Source organism: Myotis daubentonii, chromosome 7 (genome assembly GCF_963259705.1).
Source record: "Myotis daubentonii chromosome 7, mMyoDau2.1, whole genome shotgun sequence".
NCBI classification, from domain to species: Eukaryota; Metazoa; Chordata; class Mammalia; order Chiroptera; family Vespertilionidae; genus Myotis; species Myotis daubentonii.
In genome coordinates, this window is record NC_081846.1 from 73,057,601 (window position 1) to 73,078,715 (window position 21,115).

General features: G+C 39.5%; 1 protein-coding gene across 1 annotated transcript; it reads left to right on the top strand.

The window, feature by feature from the left end:
* Window positions 1-16,770: 16,770 nt before the first annotated feature.
* On the top strand, window positions 16,771-19,498 carry LOC132238873 (PRAME family member 15-like). Its single transcript, XM_059704886.1, has 3 exons — window positions 16,771-16,887; window positions 17,903-18,719; window positions 18,963-19,498. The coding sequence occupies exons 1-3, from the start codon at window positions 16,771-16,773 to the stop codon at window positions 19,496-19,498; spliced, it is 1,470 nt and encodes a 489-aa protein (XP_059560869.1).
* The last annotated feature ends 1,617 nt before the right edge of the window (window positions 19,499-21,115 follow it).

Below are 21,115 nucleotides of genomic sequence, written 5' to 3' on the forward strand. Positions count from 1 at the left end.
TTGTTGACTGACTTATTTAAATGAAATTCTACATATTTAAGTATGTGTGTTGGGTAGTTTTTAAAAATAAGAAAATTTCTATCTCTGTGGATTTAATGTTCCTAGAAAATTATTTTAGTAAACAGGAGACATAATTTTTGTTATAGCCTTAGAACATATTATCTGGGGTAAGATTAATTTTATTACATCATTTTTAAAAGCACAGTAGAGAAGGCATTTTCCTTCTTCTTGAATCAGAAACATTCCCCCTTACTTTTTCCTTTTCTCCTGTCTCATATTGCTCATCAGAGACTTCATGTTTCAATAGAAAGAAATACACAGTCGATGACAATCATGTTGAAATAAGCCACAGCTCTCAGTGACCCTTTCCATTCTGAAAAGTGAACTTTATGGAACACTCAGATTCCATTAGATGTTGTCTGAACTTTGATTTGTAAGTGGGATGGTTATTGGTGGACCTACTTGGAGTATCAGACTAGAAATGCACATGAGGGTCTGATTTACTGGTGCTGTCACTGAGTTATGTTATCTGAAGGGGCCTTTTTACACCAGAGCTTTATGACTGTAACTGAAATTATTGTTTGAAAGAAACAGAGCTCACATATTGGAATGACCTTGATACAACTAACATTAGCATACATATCTAGCAAATCATATATGACATACAAGAAACCAACCAAGACTCAGGGTCAGGCATCTGTGACCTTATGCTCAGTAGAGAACTGGTTAAAGCCATAGCCATGAAAGCTTAAGGATGTGCTTCTTAACCCCTAAGCCCTATTTACATTTTAATGGGCCTTATTTCCACATTATGCTTAGCCACCTCAGGCTGGTTCACTCAAGACCACCTCAGAGTTCAGAGTTCTGTTTGCAACTACTTTGCATCTAGTCTTTATAAGATAAAGACATTTTTCTGAGTACTCTATTTATATTGTTCTAGCTCTTTCTATTTCAAATTTCTTTTGCAAAAATTCATATAAATGCTACAAATTCAGGTGCATAATTCTTCTACATGTGGCCATTCGATATACATGCCATCACTCAAATACTCAACAAAATGTGTAATCAAGCTTCAATGGACATATTTTTTAAAAAATGAATGGTTCCTGATAAACTCTCCTTCTTACCCAAACGCCTTTCATTCCAAAGGAAGGTTCGTCAACCTCCTAATATGTTGGGCCAGGTAATTCTTTGTTGTCCTTTATAGGGTAGGATACTTAGCAGGATTCCTTGCCTCTATCCATTAGTTACTACTGGCACCACTCAGAATTGCAACAACCAAAACCAACTGCAGACATTGCCAAATGTCTTCTGGAGAACAAAACCATTGTTGCTAAGAACTACTGATCTAGGGTTGTGTTCTGTCTTCCACTGTTAAATAACAGTCAGCTGGAACAGCTGAGTCAATAAAGAGATCCCCCCTCATCATCAAATTCATGACATTCCAAGTTTTGATTTTAATTCTTTAATGCTGATGATGCATGAGCTAATAGTAAACTGCTTATGTAATAAAAAATGTTTTATTTAGAAACTGATACGGTTTTACACAAATTGGGCCATTTTCATTTATGTAATTGTGTTTTATTTGTGGCTATTTCATGTCTTGATCATGTTTTGTTTTGCTTTGTGTTTGAGTTCATTATGCTTGTTTTGTTGGTTCTTAAGGTTGAGATTTAAGCTTTGTCTTTGCTTCTAGGAAGCTACTTTCCATTTTTATGATTTAAATATGAAGACATTCAATGCTCAATGTATGTTATAGCTCTTATAATGAACTAGTATAGAATGCATAATACCCATAATTTCCAAATCCCTAACAGGGAATATTGGTATATGTGATAAAGGAAATAGAAAACATATATATTGCTAATTTTTCTTTATCCTCTGTCATCTCTATATCATCATACAGATACTCGATGTAAAATCTTAATTCTCTCTAAAAATACATTATAATATTATTTATAGATTCAACTCTTTCTTTAAAAAAGATTAAAATGGAAAAGACTAAGAATCCTGCAGAGTTGAGAACAACAAAGCTAACCATTTTTTGAAAGAAGCTTTCTTCACATTATGCCCCATTCTAGTTATTGTCAGAGTTTTTAAGGATGACTTTCTCAATATCAGATGACATATTTCAATTTAATGTAGGTTTGAGTCATTATTCAAATTAGAAGCCTTTAATTATAGCTTGCAGAAAAAAACCTCAAACACACCTTTGTGATGACAACCACGTAATATAACACACACAAAAAATTATTTTTCCATGTATTTTGAATGTAGAAGAACAAAAAAACAAAAAGAGCCAAAAATGGTTCATTTTTCAATTCTGCTGCCAAATCAATTGCTGAGTTAACATTTCCAGAACATTAACTCATCCGGAAAAATATAAAGATAACTAAAAGTACATGGAAGCAGTTTCATTCAGAAAAAAAAAGAGTTTTATGTCATCATATCCATAGGCCCAGGGATATGCACTTTATTCCATACTGTGCATGTATCTAGTCTCCTCCCTCCACCCCCACAAAAAAAGAGAGATAAATGAAATGAGTTCTCCAGTTTAACTTTTTCACGTAGATATAATACATATGTGACTTCTACTTATTCTGAAAAGTAGTTTCTAGTGAATCCAATCATTTTTTTGTATCCAAAGTGATAAAAAAAAATTGGTACTAAAGTTGGCCTATTTGATAAATTCTATGCTTAAAATATGTTCATTCTCTCTGATGGATAGTCTGCCCCTTCCACACATGGTTTGTTAGATATCAACGAACTTAAGCAATGCAATCCTGGTGTTGTAGTTATCTGTTCACTCCAAGATAATTTTTTAACTGTAGTTTGCTATGCAGTTTTAATACATAAATTATGAGCCTCCTGATCTCCTGCTTATTAATGCTGTAGTGGCTTGAGAAGCCAATAATATGTGTTCTAACCTTTCTCAATATAATGTCAATAATAAAAACCATGCATAGCTTATTCAGGTAATATAAAAATGTATAAGCTAGAAATTATTTTTCACATACAGAATAAATGTAAAATATAGTTAAGAATAAAATGTAGGAGTTAAAGTTTACAATGACTTGACTAATGAGATACAACATTTCTCAATGAACAGTGTCAAAATTAAGTAAGAAGTCAATAACTGAATAACATTTCAAATAGAGTAACTTCCATCCCTGTAGTCTACAAATCAATGGTATGTTTGTGGAAATCTATATAAATACACAACAAGAACACACACACATACACTCACATATCCTCATAAACTGGTTTTGGCAACTCTCTGATTATGAAAATGGCATTTTCTATTTTGCCTGAAATTCAATCATGCTTAGATTCTCTGGCTTATAATTTCAGAAATCATTACCCTTATCCAAGTGGTAATTCACCTTTAGTTTTTATTTCTTTATATAAAATCATTATATCTCTCCACATTTGCTTTTCCTTGTCTTCTACCCAAAGTGACATTACAGGAAGCCAATATTCCTCTTTCACTACTTTATTATGGTTATATTGATTATTTTTACTATAAAATATATAGTAATTTTAGAAAACTTAGAAAATAAATGTAAAAAAGGAAGAAAAATTACCACTTAAGAAACTAGAGAGAATCAGTTATAATTTTAGAGAATTTTCTTCAACTGTTTTGAAGTCATGCTTAAATTTAATGTTTTGATTCTGCTTTTAAAATGTAAAATTATAATATTAAAATATTTGATTTGTCTTTCAGGGGCTTTTATTGTTTTTGCTCAGTTTCTTATTTTTTGTATATAGAGTCAATATTCCTTGGTTTTATTTTTCTCTTTTGATTTAAAAGTTATTTCATTATGTGTTCCGTTGGTAAAAACTTTCAACTTTGAAAAATACTCTAATAATGAAATCCAGAATTTAAAAATGTCTTTTTCCCACTAAGATGAGGAATTTAACATTTTTAGATTCCCCTAATCTAAGTCAACCTCATTTGTCTTTGATGATATATTTTGTGGTTCTAGTTTGGCAATATTTTAATGGAAGAATTATTTATTTTATTTTTTTACTTCCCTTCATCAATTATTTGGAATATTTTCAACTTTTACATTTACTATTTCTCTTTTTGAAACTCATCATTCCTGTATAATTTTTTCTTTCTTTTTTTTTGTATTTTGATCGAGGCATTATCTTATTGGTATATTTCATCAAGTATATGTATGAAAAGTATTTATCTGTGGTATATTTGCTGAGCTTTTGTACATATTACAAATATTTTTCTAAGACCTTCAAATATGAATGTCAACTCAATTGAGTATACATTTCTGAGACTTTTCCTTCTCCAATATTTAAAGTTGAAACTGCCTCACTGCCTTTGGGTATTTAATGTTGTTAAGGATAAGTCTGATACCAAACAGATTTTAATTTATTTGTAACATTTCTCTCCAACCTAACCTGGAAAAAAACACACAAAGAAACCCCAAGAAAACTAATCATATAATTTAAATATTATGCTAAATATATGCACATGTTTTTATTAATTTTACTTACTGTTGGTGTTGAAACAGGATCAGGTGCTAGATTTCTGCTCAGCAACTTCAGTACTTGAGTTCTAGCTAAGAAAGAATTCAGAGCAAGACTCAAACTCTAAGAGAAAGTTTATTTAGAAGAGTCACAGAGGTAGAAGAAGAGAGCCTGAGAAGAAATGGGCTCAGGAAACAAGTTACTGAATGGAAAGAAGGGCCCTGGGAGCTATGGAGAAAGAGTCCTGAGGGAAGAGGGTGGGAAAGGCATGGGTGTGTTCCATAGAGAGAGTGACATTGGGTCCTCTGTCCTGGGGGCTAGTATCTGGAGGTCTCAGGGGAGGATCTCAATAGAATATTCATCAGCTTCCCAGGTGTGAGGTTCCAGTCTTCTTGCTGGCTATCAGCTAGGGCCCATCCTTAGCTCCTAGATGTATCTCTCTGGTCCCAGTATGTGGGCCCATACATCTCAGAACCACTATGGTATCTCCCACATGTTTGTAATCTCACTGAGTTATCCTTCTTTTGACCTCCTCTGCCTCTAGCCATGGAAAGATCTTTGTGTTTCAGGGCCCACATGATAAGATTGGAGCAATCAGGATAATATAAGATAGGTCTTTAACCTTAATTCTATCTTAAAAGTCCCTTTTGTCATGTAAAGCAATATATTATGGACTCCTGTAATTTGGGTGGATACATCATTGGTGCTGAGGGTCATTATTTGACCCATGATGCACTCTTGCTACTGCCCTGAGCACCTCTAAGCCAGTGCAGAAGGACTAGCTCTAGATGCCCTTTCCATGATATTAAACATCTCCATCATCCACCCTGGATTGTTCTTCCCTCATAGCCACCAGGTCTTACAAATCTTCCTTCCTCAAGCTGTATTACTTGACCTTGATTATTTGTCTGAAGACAAAAGATATGGAGACAGACTATTGGGAGGATAAGAACCTCTAGCAGTGGTTCTCAACCTTCCTAATGCCGCGACCCTTTAATACAGTTCCTCATGTTGTGGTGACCCCCAATTTCATTGTTACAAATTGAACATATAAAGCATAATGATTGCCGAGACCGGTTTGACTCAGTGGATAGAGCGTCGGCCTGCGGACTGAGGGGTCCCGGGTTCGATTCCGGTCAAGGGCATGTACCTGAGTTGCGGGCACATCCCCAGTGGGAGATGTGCAGGAGGCAGCTGATCGATGTTTCTGACTGTCTATCTCTCTCCCTTCCTCTCTGTAAAAAATCAATAAAATATATTTAAAAAAAATAAAAAAATAAAGCATAATGATTAATCACAAAAAACAATATGTAATTATATATGTGTTTTCCGATGGTCTTAGGCGACCCCTGTGAAAGGCTCATTCGACCCCCAAAGGGGTCGCGACCCACAGGTTGAGAACCAATGCTCTATAGGAACCCATCTGGTACTCAGAAACATGCAGCCTGGAGATATGAAGGTGTAATGCACCATGGAACAACCATTAACCAACACAAATGCCCCATCCCCTCTCTGAGAGAGTTATTTACTTTATTCTCCCTGTTTCTTTTGAAAGTCCCTGAGAAACAAGCAGTGATAAATTCATAACACCTACATGTATGACTTTTCTACTTTTCCCAGTTTTCCACACCTGTTCATTTGCTCACTACCCACTGGAAACTCCTTACATAAAGTCATTATCTCAGTCTCTACTTTTGGAAATAAGAAGTGGCCTTTCAAAGTAAAGAATCGTGAAGTAATTCTAAACCAGATCCACCCACCAGTCAGCTATAATAAGGGACTCCATTTTTTTGTGATAAGTAGGGTGATGGTTACTCTTACATTCTCTAACATCACTATTTCTAAGAGTCTCACTAGTGGGATGAGTTACAGGTAGAAGATGTCCTGGAACAATATGTGAATGATATTATAAGTATTGTATTGTTGGATGGCTTATTTAAGCCTTAAAAAAGAAAATAACTGGCTCAGGTTAGCCTACAGTCAACTTAGATTGCACTGTAGAGGTCAAGGCCAACTTGGAAGCAGTTAAAGAGACCCCTACTTTCTATAGCTTTAGACAGACTATACTAAACATTAGGCCCAGATTTTATCTCAAATGAAACAGAGCTACAAAAGAGGTACTCTGACATAGACTTGACTTATCTCATATCTAAGGTCAACGATCTTACAGAAAGGTAATTGGGAATATTAGGGTAGACAAGTATAAAAATTTTAAACCTACACATTTCCCTGAAATATCTAGACTGACAAAAGGAGCTCTTTCTGCCCTAGCCGGTTTGGCTCAGTGGATAGAGTGTCAGCCTGAGGACCAAAGGAACCAGGGTAGGATTTCACTTAAGGGCACCTACCTTGGTTGCAGGCTCCTACCAGGTCCAGGCCCTGGTCAGAATTGGTGCAGGAGGCAACCAACCTTTGTGTTTCTCTCACATCAATGTTTCTGTCTTTCCCTCTCTCCCATTCTCCCAAAAAATCAATGGAAAATTTATCATGGGGTAAGGATTAACAAAAAACAAAACAAAAGCAAGGAACTCTTTCCCACCTGCTAAGGGAAAACCACCTACCTTTCCCTGGAGATGCTATAAATACCTCAGCTGAGGCAGGTGCCTTGCAAGGTGTTACATATCCCCCCCACCATTTGTTCCCATCTCATTGTCTCCAGGCCAATATCCAGGTTCAGCCAGCTTATGTAGGGAAATATAGTCCCTGCTTCAGGAAGAATTGGAAAACCTGGTTAATATGAAAGGGAACATATTTAGGAATGGATTATAAAGATTCTGAACCAGCAAAGACTAATATTAGGAGACACTTTAACATCATGGTCAGAGCAACTATAACTAGTTATTTGTACTACTGAGGTGAATCTTTAAAGTATGGTTAAAAAAATTATGGTCCTCAATAAATGAGGTAGAGATGTTAAACAGTCTTAACAGAGTAACCTGATCAGAAGGCTCAAGGAGGTGGGTGGAAATGTTGGGTCAGATCTATTGCATATTAGTATTTAGTGTATGGATCAACCATGTCTTATTTGAAATCCAATAGGATACATTCTTCACAAGGTAATAAGGGATTCCCTGGCAAAGGGCAAATTAAAGCTTCTGTACGCAGTGTTTGATAGTAGAGTCATTTTCTGAAACTGGGCCCTGTAGTTTCAGTGGGGATGATAGGATTTCAGAACGGCAAGCTTTAAGTGGCAGCGTTTACTAGATAGAGGAAAGGTAGGAATATGTACTGTTATGGACAGCAAGGTTGACGCGGCAACCAGGGTGCCTTGGATCTGTGGCGATGGTTGATACTCCAAGGAGCATATGGTAGCAAGATAAATGGACAGCCAACTTGGGTGTTACTTGACTTTTCAACCAAAAAATAATTTTAAAATAGCAAATACAAGGTTTTCCACAGCAGCGGGATAAACATCATCAGTTCACAAACCCAGAGCCCAACAGTTGGAAGTGAAAACAAATGCCCTTGAGAAAGGATAAATATCCCTTCAATCTGTCCCCAAAGTGTTCTTTGCTAATTACCAGACTTAACCTTACAACAGGAAAACAATACTGTACTCAGAACTTCGGGGTATAGTCTATAAATGCAGAAGGATAACAAATACCCTAAAAATCATCGTGCCCCTCATTGACAGGGAGACTATGGAGGCCAAGAAATGGATAAAGCTCTGGCCCACTTTTGTCTTATAGCAGATGTGGTGCAGCCAAGGACACACCCAGTAGTTATGCCCTGGCCCCTCGATACACAGTTGTAATGCACATACTGAGAATTTGGCAGAACTCTGACAAGCACACACTGATTTGGAGAGGAAGTGATTAAAATGGGTTATTTGGAAGTTCCTGGAACTACGCTACCCTCTGCTCAAAATAGTAAATCAGAAGCAAGAACACATTCCCTGAGGAATTGCAGAGATTAATGATTTAGAAAATGTGGTAGTGGTGGTTCCCATCTTAAATCATTTGATAGAAATAAATACATAAGTGAATGTATGGTGGCAGATGACAAGGGACTACCATGAACTTAACTAGTTTGTAGCCCCAATTGCAATACTTTGCTAGATGTGATATATTTACAAAAATGTATCCACATAGACTATGCACTTGGTTTGCAGCGATTTGTCTGTCAAGTGCATTCTTCTTGATCCCCATCGGAAGAGGGGATGCAGGTTTCATTTTATGATGAAGAACAGCAATATACGTTCACTGTTGGTCCCAGGACTGCATTCGCCCACTTTCAGGAACCTTGATCATCTCACATTTTGCAGAGCCACATAGAGTCACTGTTTAGGAAATATACATACAGCAAATACAAAATTTATAAACTTAACAAAATATTTATAGTTTTATCCATTTTAAAATTATTTGCAAGACTAATGTATCCAGGTATTTTGGTAGTGCTGTTACTTCAGGCACAAGGCAAAGTTTAAAACTAAAAGAGATTTTGCCCAAGTGTTTTCATTTTAAATAATTGAACACAAAAGTATTAAGGAATATTCAGAATACTGCCTCCATTCTACATTCCATTTATTTTCTACAAAATATCAAATCTTTAATTATTTGCCCCTTTATTTTTAATATAATTTCTGTTCAAATTCAGTCAAGATATAATCATTGCCTACAGATTTCTCTCCTGCCTGCCTAATGAGTTTAAAATACACTTTACCTTAAAGATTGCAAGAGAAAACAAATCTTTTTTAATATTTACCTTACCATCATTATTGCTTGCTGCCTGATGCCTGCACATCCATCTAAATGCATGTTGGGCCTATTTTATAATGTAAAATGAACTCTGAATCCCATGCTTGTAAGCAGATGTATATAAATATTTGAAATTAATTTCTTCAATGGACTTTGCAAGACAAGATCCTGACCCTTGACTCCCAATTAATTAGTACAAAGAAAGAAAATTTAGACAAACAGCCTCCCTATTCATTTGATAGCTAATTAAAATGCATGCTCTGTAGAAGTCATTTGACTCCCAATTACAATTAACTATGCCAGGTTATCAGAACACTGCAAGCAGGGAGCTGAAAGTAATCTTCCCCTGTCAGAGGGACCACATCAAGGATGGTCCCACGTGGTAAGGAAAGGGGTCATGTATCACAGTGAGCTGTGCTGCTTATTGACTCCACCCACAAGGCCCTAGCTATGATCATGTTACTGCTGATCCTAGGATCCTATTAGCTACAGTAGACTTAAGGTTAAAGCCTAGTGAACTGTCAAAATTGTTTGTGGACCCCGTCAAATATCAAGTAGAAAGGTCTAAGAAAATAAGGTGTCAAGATTTGCCTGTTGATCTGATGGTATTGGGTTAATTTTGTCATAAAATTAACGACGCACTTCAAATGAAGAGATTTATGGTATCTGTGAGTTATTGAGTTATCCCAACAGGGAAGCTTATAATTCATACAGCTCAAAAAATTTGTAATAAATTGTATTTGTATCCTCCCTTTCTCACTGAATTCTTCAATAAGATATTAACATCAGCACATCACTTTTACCTCAATTATTGCTTTTTTAAAAAAATCCAAAAGGCATTTTTATTAGATAACTCTATTGTTGTTTTTTAAAGTATATTTTATTGATTTTTTACAGAGAGGAAGGGAGAGGGATAAAGTTAGAAACATCGACGAGAGAGAAACATTGATCAGCTGCCTCCAGCATACTCCCTACTGGGGATGTGCCTACAACCAAGGTACATGCCCTTGACTGGAATTGAACCTGGGACCCTTCAGTCCTCAGGCTGACGCTGTATCCACTGAGCCAAACTGGTTAGGGCAACTCTGTTTTTTATGAATTCCAAATTATATTGTTTCCTTACATTAACCTATGAGTAAAAGCCTACTGAGCCTTAGAAAAGAACCTTTACATATATATAACATGGTTTCCTTACTTATGAGGTTTCCATTCTTAAAATGTGGGATTTTATTTAGCCTCACTAATTGAATTATAAAAAAGGGGGTTCATGCAGTAAGTCATAAACTGAAAATGCGTTAATGAAAATGCCCACATCTAAAATGCTAACTCTCCTGGGTATTTCAGTGGTATTATTATAACACGATGGAGAACAACAAGGCCACTCAGCTCCCTTTGATGGCTGTATCTGAGACAGAGATGACAGCTTGAAGATTGTAACAAGACCTGGTTAAGTGTGTGTCATTTCTTCTTTACAAAAATCACTTTCATGCAACAGGATTTATGATGTGCCAGCTTCCCATCACAGACGTTCTGGCTGACAAGGGGCACAGTTATTGATGTGTCCAGTTTACTGTGTGGCAAGAGGGAAGTGCCACGTATGATTCATCTTCTAATGTGGATTTCAACAAAGAATACTAAGTTTTGTATAAATTCAATAACAGAAATATTGGGCAAATTTTATTTAAAATTGTAAATGACCAAACTCTACACAAGAAGATGAAGAATTTCAGACTTGAGGCCATTATGTTAAACAAGACCATTAACACCTGTTGACAATAGATACCCAACCCTTCTTTTCTCTATCACTTTGAATTACACATTCAAGTAACTACAATTAATGATGATAATTTGTGATTAATAGAGCCTTTGTTTTTAAAGTGTTATCTGTATGGGATAAATCTTAAGTCTACTGTTATATCTTGCTCATTTTGTGCTAATATTAAGGTGTATTTGTGAATATATATATATATATATATATATATATATATATATATATATATAGTGTAACTGAATTTAAAATTGCTTTCTTCCAGTTGTGTTTGGGGATAAAATAATGAATCAAACATCATAGAGCATCAGTTCAGTAATTGTCTGAAATCCTAATTTTGTCTGTGATAGTGGTATTGAGTGTCTCATGGATAAATGTGGCAGTTGCTCCTTCTAAAAATCAACTCCATTCCATCAGAATCTTGCTCAGACAGCACAACACAATGCTTCTGATACCATTTTAGCTCTTTTTGAGCATATTTTTTAATCTATAAAAACTCTCAGAGTGCCCTAGTTGGTTTGGCTCAGTGGATAGAGCATCTGCCTGCAGACTGAAGGGTCCCAGGGTTGATTCTGGTCAAGAGCACATGCCTGGGTTGCAATCTCAATCCCCAGTAGAAGGTTTGTAGGAGACACCCAATCAATGATTCTCTCTCATCATTGATGTTCCTATCTCTCTCTCCCTCTCTCTTCCCCTCTGAAATCAATAAAAATATATAAAATTTAAAAATGGCTTCTACTTAAAAAAAAAAAAAACTCTTAGAGAAACTCATTTCATGGTGTGTGGGGTTTTTTACTCAGGAAACATATATGTGAACATGTGTAAACTGTGGTTAGCTAAAATAGATATTTTCAAATATCCAGGGAAGCATTTCAAGAATTTAATGTGCATATATTCAGGAACACATTAGAGATATAATGTTCCAAATTTCAGAAGGCATGTCCAATGTCCAATGTACCTAATTCATCCTCTTAGATTGAAATGTAACCTAACCTATATGATGGTTTTTAAAAGAGATGTGCAATATCTTAGGACAGCAATTTTCAACTATTTTCATCTCATAGCACATATAAACTAATTACAAAAATTCTGTGGCACATCAAAAAATATATTTTTTTGCTGATCTGACAAAATAAACTAGGCATAATTTTGATTCATTCACACCAGATAGCTATTGTTGTGTTGGCTGTTGTCCTTTTATTTTATTGGACAATTTAAGGGAAAAGAGGTCAGTGCCCCTGATTAAATAGGTATTACACATTTTGAAGTTTCTTGTGGCACTCCAGTTGAAAATTGCTGCCTTTGGATCTTATCAAGAAAGATGTATGTGATAGGACTTTTTTTTCTCCTCTTTTCAAATAACATCTCTGGAAAATTTTTTTTTGTTAAAGATGGTCTAAGCTTTCTTACAATATATTTCAGTAGAAGTCCATAAAATCTTCCTTGATTACAAACCCTTTCAGATATCTGTATTTTCTTAGAAGAGACCCAAAATGGAGTATAACATTGCTTTGGTTTGCAAGAAGCTTAGTAAATCCCAGAATAATTTTATGTTGACATTAAAATCACAGATATGGCTAGTTCTTTTAGTCACATTAAAATTTAGATACATTACTGAAAATATGTCATATCCTGGAAGTTACGTGAAGGACACATATGTACACAAAACCTGAAATATGCTGGAAATTAATAATGATTTCCAAATATTTTCAAACAAGATTAGATGGATGGGTGAACAGATGGATACATGGAAGGGTGGATGTGTGAATGGATGAATAAATAGTTATTCTAGACCTAGATACACAGCATGGACGAGTAAAGTCTTATTTGTGTGGGAATGCTGTGACATAAGATTTCCTAGGTTATTTCAATCATGTGTATTGGATCACATAATAAAAGTCAGAATTTTATCTCTATTCTGTGGAAGGTATACATAGATAGTGGAGGAGGACAAGGTTAAAAAGTGTCAGTGTCTATCAAACTGAGAGAGAACACTTATCCTAACAGCATCATTTTTAGTGAAAATTCACTTTTTATGAACAGCAAAAAAAAAAAAAAAAAAAAGTCCTGATTCTTATCAGCTCCTGTGAATCTCACACCTCAATCTGAATATTTGTTTCCATGTCTCAATTTTCACTTCTTTTTCCCCTTCTTTGCTTCCCACTCCTCCATACTACATCATCACTGCAATGAAGACTCACCCCACTCTGTTTATTTTTTTCAGGGATTATACCAATACTTTGTGGTAGCATCTTTTTGGTTATTGAGCACTAACTCATATTACTTCTCTTTTGAATTTTCTTTTATTTGCTCTATGAAGGTAGTAATATGCTCATAAACTGGGAAAAAAATAGAAAGGGGGAGAAGTTTCAATATATGCTAGGAAACAGTAAAGTGAATGTGAAAATGGGATTTGGAAACTAGAATAAAGATTTGGATCATCTTTAAATTTCAATCGTTATAGGTTTTTGTTGTTGTTACTACTAATCAAGGGCAGATAAAAATTAGCTCTTACATGCAGTTTCTTAAGCGCTACCTTTGCTTTCTTCTCCCATACCATTAAGAGGCCAATTGTCAGCCTCCTGGCTACTATAAGAATCCATATCATAGCATACAGGTTAAATACCATACCCAATCAGATTTAAAGCAATTAGTGGCATGTTGATTTGCAAAGTACTACATTATCTTCAGCAGAGTTCCTCAGCAATATAAACTAAACTTATATTAAAACATATTGGGAAGCAGAACTTTGGGAAACGTAAAAAAAGACAGAGAGAAAATAAAAAGTTTCTTTGTAAAATTTATTTCATAGCTATGAATTTTAATTTTCTTGCTTTTTGTTCTGTATTTGGGGGAAAAATCAAAGGAGGAAAGTAGTTAAAAAGAACTATAAAAAAAGAAAGAACTATAAAAATGTGACAAATTTAAATATGAACATCTGCATTCCACAGAAAAAAAAAGTGAGAGAAAAATTTGACAAACATTTCTTTTAGCTCAGGATTTTTTATGAAGTGTTTGCACATTATCTCTCCAATTTCGAATATAAATTACAGAATAGCTAATGCATTCTTGTTATTGTGTAGTTTGTGTCATCTTATAATTTAAAAGTTGGAGCTTATTTTTTCCTTTCTTATAGAAGCTGATTCAAAGAGGAAAATAACTCCTAAAAAATTCTAGATATAAAAAGCATACTCAATGCTTTGAATAAAATTGGACTGATGATAAATGCATAAAAATTGGCTGATCTTTAAGTATAATTCTTTGTTAGACTATAAAATAACTGTAGATGTTATATGTATTTATATACCTATATACTTTGTAAGAATACAGCTCTTATCTAGCAAATACTTTAGATATTGACTGAAAGAAAAATGGGATAAAAATGTGAAAGAAAAAAATAGTCTTTTTTGCACTTTTGAATATACTATTAAAGCCAAATGGTTTGGAAGAAACAAATCATAAGATGATGTTTGCTGCCCAGTTACATCAGAAAACCATAGAGTGAAGTGTCAAACTGGGAAAAAATGAAATTGTTGCTTGAATGTATCAATTGTAACCAGAATTTGATGAATATAAATATATTCCCACTACCAAATCTTTATTTTCTTAATCAGTGACCTAAAAAACATTAAATTATAGGTTCTACAAAAATTGTGGTGCGAAAAACAAACAAACAAACAAACAAACAAACAAAAAGCCTAAAACATCTGACTATCCTTCAGAGCTCTGACATGAAATTATCAGCATATCAGACATGTTTATTTCATATATTAAACTTCAAAAAAAAATTTTTTTAGAATGTTCAAAAGAAAAAAAAAAGGTGTCTATTTAAACAGTGTTGGGGTCCAGCACCAACAGGTCCAGGGGTCCCCAAAGGTGTGGACAGAGTCGGAGAAGAAGGAATGACATGGAGACAGCGTTCAGTTGATCAGCAGCCTAGCCAGGATCTCTAGCCAGGAACTCCAGCCAAGTTCTGTCTCGGTTCTCCAGCCAAGTTCTGTTTTTTTATTGTCTTGTTACATCTGTATTTATACCAGTTGATTTTAATTCTGTCAATTTCTATTGCAAAGGTTAGGGTGTTTCTTATCTCCATTCCAGGGAGTAAAGATTATGTAGCTTAAGCATGATTGTTTGTAGTTAAAGTGATTAACTACCTGCCTGGCACTTAGTTAAGGGGTTTTATCCCCTCCCTAACTTCAGGGGAAAATCCCTACCTGGGGAAACAACCTTTCTTGGAGAGGTGACCTTGGTTAAAACACATAGCACTAAGGGGAGCAAACATATTAAGAACAGTATGCCATATACGCCAGGTCCCTTGAAACATATGCTGTGCAGATGTGTCTTTCCTGCAGGGACTGTGTCAAGCAGCAAGGATGGACCCGCTTCTGGTGAAACAGGAAACATTTTATTATCTGTGAGTTTGTTAACTGAGTGTGGTATTCTTGCAGTTGCCTTGGTGGGTTGGTGCCCGTGGTCTTGGTCTGGTATCTAGAAGGGTTCAGAAATCTGGAGAAGGTGCTGTGCATAAATTAAATAAGAGCCCAGAGACGAAACATAATTTTGAAAGGCATTATAGAAAGTCAGAGAGGACTTAGCTAAAGGAACTAAGATTTTTTTTTCATCTCAGGACCCCTTGCTTTTTATTAACACAATTTGTCCTAAGGCAAGGTGGAGATATATACTTCAAAGGGTAGGGTTAGGTACAGAATCCATTGTCAGATTGCAAGAATTTGCCTACGGCTGTTCAGGTGTTTGGCCAGTAGAAGGCAATAACATGTAGATTAAGATGCCCTGAGCTGCCTTAACTGGTTTGTCTCAGTGGATAGAGCGTCTGCGGACTGAAGGGTCCCAAGTTCGATTCTGGTCAAGGGCATGTACCATGTTGCAGACACATTCCCAGTGGGGGGTGTGCAGTAGGTGGCTGATAGATGTTTCTCTCTCATTGATGTTTCTAACTCTCTATCCCTCTCCCTTCCTCTCTGTAAAAAATCAATAAAATGTATTTTTAAAAAAAAAAAGATGCCCAGAGCTGTCTGGTAGCAAGCAATCATTTATGTATCCTTTTCAGGTTTGGGGAAATGCCCTTAGCCATTCCCAACAGGTGACAACATATGTGACTCAGCCCTTGTTGAGTCCCCAAGTTCCATCAACCTTTTGATGAAACTCTTGCAATTATGACATGCTAGAATTGGCTTCCGGCAGGTTGGGGTATGATAAATGGGTGAAACCATTCCTCAGAGTTGATTTTCTCATATACGTTGAACAGTCACTCTGGGGTTCACTGTAGTTATACTGAAGAAAAATTCCATATATTCTTTAATCTCAGAGACTAGCTATAAAGATAATAAATGACAAATCAAATAGATAATTATGAATTGTGATAAACACAGGAATATATATGATAGAGACTTACAGAGAAGAGGTGAGGAGGGCTATATTTAGGTGCTGTGGTTTGATAATGTCCCACTGAGTGGATAATAGTTAAGCTGAAACCTGGAAGATGACAAGAAGGCAAGGCAATCCAGGGGAAAGCAGAGTCCAGGCAGAGTGGGCAGCTTGTCCACAGTTATGAAGTAAGAATAAAGTTAGTGTTTGAAGACATGAAGGAAGTCAAAATGCCTGGAATACCTAAAGTTGCAAAGAGATCTAAAATAAGCTCAGAGAAGGGCCAGATCTGCTGTCTCTATTGGTCAGCAGTTTACTGTTGCTGCGTAACAGATAGTCTCAGAGCTCTCAGTAGCAAAAAGTAATGAGCATTTCTTTCTACTAGATATTAGCGCCACTGAGGTGTTTCTGCTTTGGGTTGGCAGTGGTGGTGACATGCTCCCACGTCTGTCTGAAACATGTACTTCTCATGGCACCAAGGGAAGCCCATCCTACAAGCACATTCTAAGACTTCGTTTGCACAGTAAAGGTAGCATCACCTCAGTCCAACAGGTAGATAGTGAGCTCTGAGGCAAGCAATGAAGAGGGAAAACTATAGTAAGAGCAACTTCAGATACACTGCAAAAAGAAAGAACCATGTCTCATATCGTTGTAACATATAAGATGCTCCCCCCACCCCCGCCCCCAAAAGCTAAAATGGCTTGAAAATGTCTAACTCCCAGATCTGGCCTCTTTCCCTCTAATCACATTCTTAGATTTAATCTTCTCCACCCAGTTGCTGAGCTAATCCCATTTTTCCCAGAGGAGACCCACCCTTTTCCTCCTGGGAGGGACAGAAGATGCAATCTCTCCCTTTGCCCTCTAGGATGGCACTGTCTGTCCTCCAGCTTGTCTCCTTTTAAATCCTAAATTCAGCCAGAGAAGAGTCTTTCCATCTCTCTTCTTTCCAAGAAAAAACACCCATCTATTACATGGCCCTGGGTTATTCACAGGGTTCCATTAGGATGGCCCACCCCCACCCTGCCCAGCCCTGACCCTGCTTCCCATGGAGATTCTTACCTGACCTCCCTCAGAGAAGCCTTGGGGTCTACAGGGACAGCCACAGTCTCACTTGCCCACCCTTAATCCCTGTGGAGCTCATGATCTGCTATGTTACCTGACATAAAACCTCCCTTGATGCATGAACACATTTGTTTTCTTTGGGGATGACACCAAATGGTGTCAGCTGTGGGTGTTGGCTGTTTTAACTGTGGATACATTTGGATTACTCTAATGTGGCCAAAGACCCCCAGCCACCACGCTCTCAGGTTGTGTTTTTTCCTGTTTAACATCAGGAACCCATTACACCTTCACTGTCCCACCCTGAGGATGACAACTGGGAGCCATCAGTCAACCACAGTCAGTGTCTGTGGAAGGAATCCATGAGCCAGTCCTCAACACTGTCCCTCCCTAACTTTCTCTCAATCCATTAATCTGGAGAGAGGAAATAATCCCAATAGGATTAAGGGATGGAGACTGAGGTTTCTGATTGGATGTTAGCTTTTGAGAAGTTGTATAAAAACCTCAGGCACCAGAGGAGAGATTCAGAGTCCTCCAGCTCTGCAGTCGCTGCCGTGGTTCTCCACCAGGTCTGAGATCTGAGCCCCAGCCAACCCAGTCACAGCAGACGTTTCGGAAGGATTCCTTTCTGAGCACCTTGAAGATGAACATCCAGACCCCACCCACACTCCTGCAGCTGGCAGGAGAGAGCCTGCTGAGGGACCAGGCCTCAGCCATCACAGCTCTGGAGTACCTGCCGGCTGCTCTCTTCCTGCCGCTGTTCATTCAGGCCTACCGCAGGAGAATCCCGGAGCCCCTGAAGGCGATGGTGCACGCCTGGCCCTTCACTATCCTCCCTCTGGGCTGCGTGTCACATCTGTCCCTGGATGAGGTCTTAAAAGCTGTGTTGGATGAGCTTGACGTTCTGTTTGCCCAGGAGGTTCGGCCCAGGAAGTGGAAACTGCGGGTGCTGGATTTAAGGAAAACAGGTGACAACTTCAGGAGAATGTGGTGTGGAGACAGCACCCAGAATTGCTCACTGACGGGACCAGTGGCTGTGCACAGCTCCAGCCCCAACATGGAGCATCCCTTGGCTCCCTTGGAGGTGTTCCTAGACCTTAACTTCAACGAAAGGGACGGGGATGAGTTTCTCATGTACATCCTCCAATGGGCCCAGCAGAGGGAAAGGTTAGTACACCTGTGCTGCAAGACCCTGAGGATTTCTGAGGTGCCCTTCCAGAGGGTCAGAAAGGTCCTGGATGGGGTGCAGCTGGACTGCATCCAGGAGGTGGAAGTGAACTGCACCTGGGACCTGCCCACGCTGGGGACGTTTGCTCTTTACCTGGGTCAGATGAGTAACCTGCAGAGACTCTCTCTCTCCTACATTCACATGTTGACAGAGGAGGAGTGGGAAGAGGAAGAGGAGGAGGAAGAGGAGCAGGAGTGGGAGGACCAGGAGTGGGAAGAGGAAGAGGATTGGGACAGCAAACAGCAGGAGGAGCAGCGATCCTTTTCCCAATTCCTCTCTCAGATGCGCAGGCTGTGGCACCTCCGGGAGCTCAACATGGATTGTCCCTCCTTCCTCCAAGGCCGTCTGGACCAGATGCTCAGGTGCCTGCAGACCCCCTTGGACAAACTCTCCATAACAAATTGCCAGCGGCTGACGCATTCAGACCTGACACACTTGTTCCAGTGCCCGAACCTCAGGCAGCTGAAGTCCCTGGATCTATTTGGCCTCAGCCTCGCGGATTTTAGTCTTGAGCCCCTCCGAGCTCTGCTGGAGGCAGTGGCACCCACCCTCCAGGACCTGCGCCTGGGTAACTGTGCGATGGTGGACTCCCAAGTCGAGGCCATCCTGCCTGCCCTGAGCCGCTGTCACCAGCTCAGGGACTTCACCATCTCTGAGAACCCCCTCTCCATGGGCACCGTAAAGAAGCTGCTGCGCCACACAGCTGTGCTGCCCAGTTTAGAGAGCGTACTGTCCCCCATCCCCCTGGAGTGTTACAGGACCCAGGGGACGGTGGATACGGAGAGACTTGCCCTGTTTGGGGATGACTTAATGGGGATGCTGAGGGAGTTAGAACATCCCAACACCATCTGTCCTGGCACCAAGTACTGTCACTAATGTGGCAACGGTAAAATTTATGATGTGGAGTTTTCATGACGTGTAGCCATTCTGTGCCCCTGGTATGACCCTGCTCAGTGGGAACACTCAGCAGAAGCTTTGTTCTGGCCCCTGGAAGCTGTAATACAGAACCGGGTGCATTATGCAGGGGGCACCCACGTTCCAGATTCATGCTCCTGTGAATGGGGGAAGGAAGGGACCAAGCCCGGGTCCACGATTACAGGGGCAAATGCTGGGGAGTTCATGGGACCTCAGTGACCAAGTGTCCTAGAATCAGAAACATGAATCTGAACTGGTTGGGGAGGGGAAGAGTTATTTGAGCTCCAGCTGCATTGGTAGTAGTTAATTCTGGGATGGATGATTGTAAAGGAATGATCAGAAATAAAGACAATTTCAAAGGCCAAAAAAAAAAAAAAAAGATGCTCCCCCCCCAAAAAAAATGTATACACACTGTAACAGTTGATAGCTCAATTTTGAAAATGAAATGTGTGTTAATAAACACTGCTTTTATAATTATTCAAAGTGTGTGTACACATTTTTTGGGACACCCTACATATTTATAACATGAGGCCTTATACTTAGTAGTAACTCAAAATAGTCTCAGGCAGTGATTTTCAACAGGTATGCCACAAGAGGCACACTGGAGTGCTGCAAGAATTATTAAAACACTAGGGGCCCAGTGCACGAAATTCGTGCACTGGGTGTGGGGGGGGGAGGGGGGAGGAGTGTCCCTCAGCCCAGCCTGCCCCCTCTCACATACTGGGAGCCCTCAGGCATTGATCCCCATCACCCTCCAATCGCAGGATCAGCCCCTTGCCCAGGCCTGACGCCTCTGACAGAGGCTTCAGGCCTGGGCAGGGGACCCTCATTTCCCCCCATCACTGGTTCTGCCCCCAGCCCAGGCCTGATGCCTCTGGCCCAGGCATCAGGCCTGGGCAGGGGACCCCCAGACCCCTCCGATTGCTGGCTCTGCCCCTTGCCCAGGCCTGATGCCTCAGCCAGAGGCGTAGACCCCCATCACCCTCTGATCGCCTGATCGGCCCCTTGCCCAGGCCTGACGCCTCCGCCAGAAGTGTCAGGCTTGGACAGGGGACCCCCATCTCCCCCTGATCACTGGATCTGGCCCCCACCCAGGCCTGAGGCCTCTGGCCCAGGAATCATGCCTGGGCAGGGGACCCCCATCTCCCTCTGATCGCTTGCTCCACCCCCTGCCCAAGCCTAACACCTCTGACCCAGGCTTCAGGCCTGGGCAAGGGGACCATCATATCCCCCCAATCCCCGGCTCCACCCCCCACCCAGGCCTGATGCCTCGGCCAGAGGAGTTGACCCTTATCACCCTCCGATCACCAATCACCAGATCGGCCCCTTGACCAGGCCTGAGGCCTCCGGCAGAGGTGTCAGGCCTGGGCAGGGGACCCCCAGCTCCCCGTGGTTGCAGGCTCCGCCCCTGCCCACGCCTAACGCCTCTGGCCTAGGCGTCCGGCCCGGGCAGCTGGGACCCGCAGCTGCAGCGGCCCTGCGATCGTGGGCTCCGCTTTAGGCCCAGGCAAGGGACCCCTAGCTCCCGGGACTGCCAGCTTCGACCGTGTCCAGCTCCCATCGCTGGCTCCACCCCTA

Excerpts from the sequence above, each read along its gene's own strand:
- LOC132238873 (XM_059704886.1), top strand. The coding sequence starts at position 16,771 with ATGCTCCCACGTCTGTCTGAAACATGTACTTCTCATGGCACCAAGGGA. Across the intron at positions 16,888-17,902 it reads GCATCACCTCAGTCCAACAG|GCACCAGAGGAGAGATTCAG; the intron begins GTAGATAGTGAG and ends TAAAAACCTCAG. Across the intron at positions 18,720-18,962 it reads GACGTTTGCTCTTTACCTGG|GCCGTCTGGACCAGATGCTC; the intron begins GTCAGATGAGTA and ends CCTTCCTCCAAG.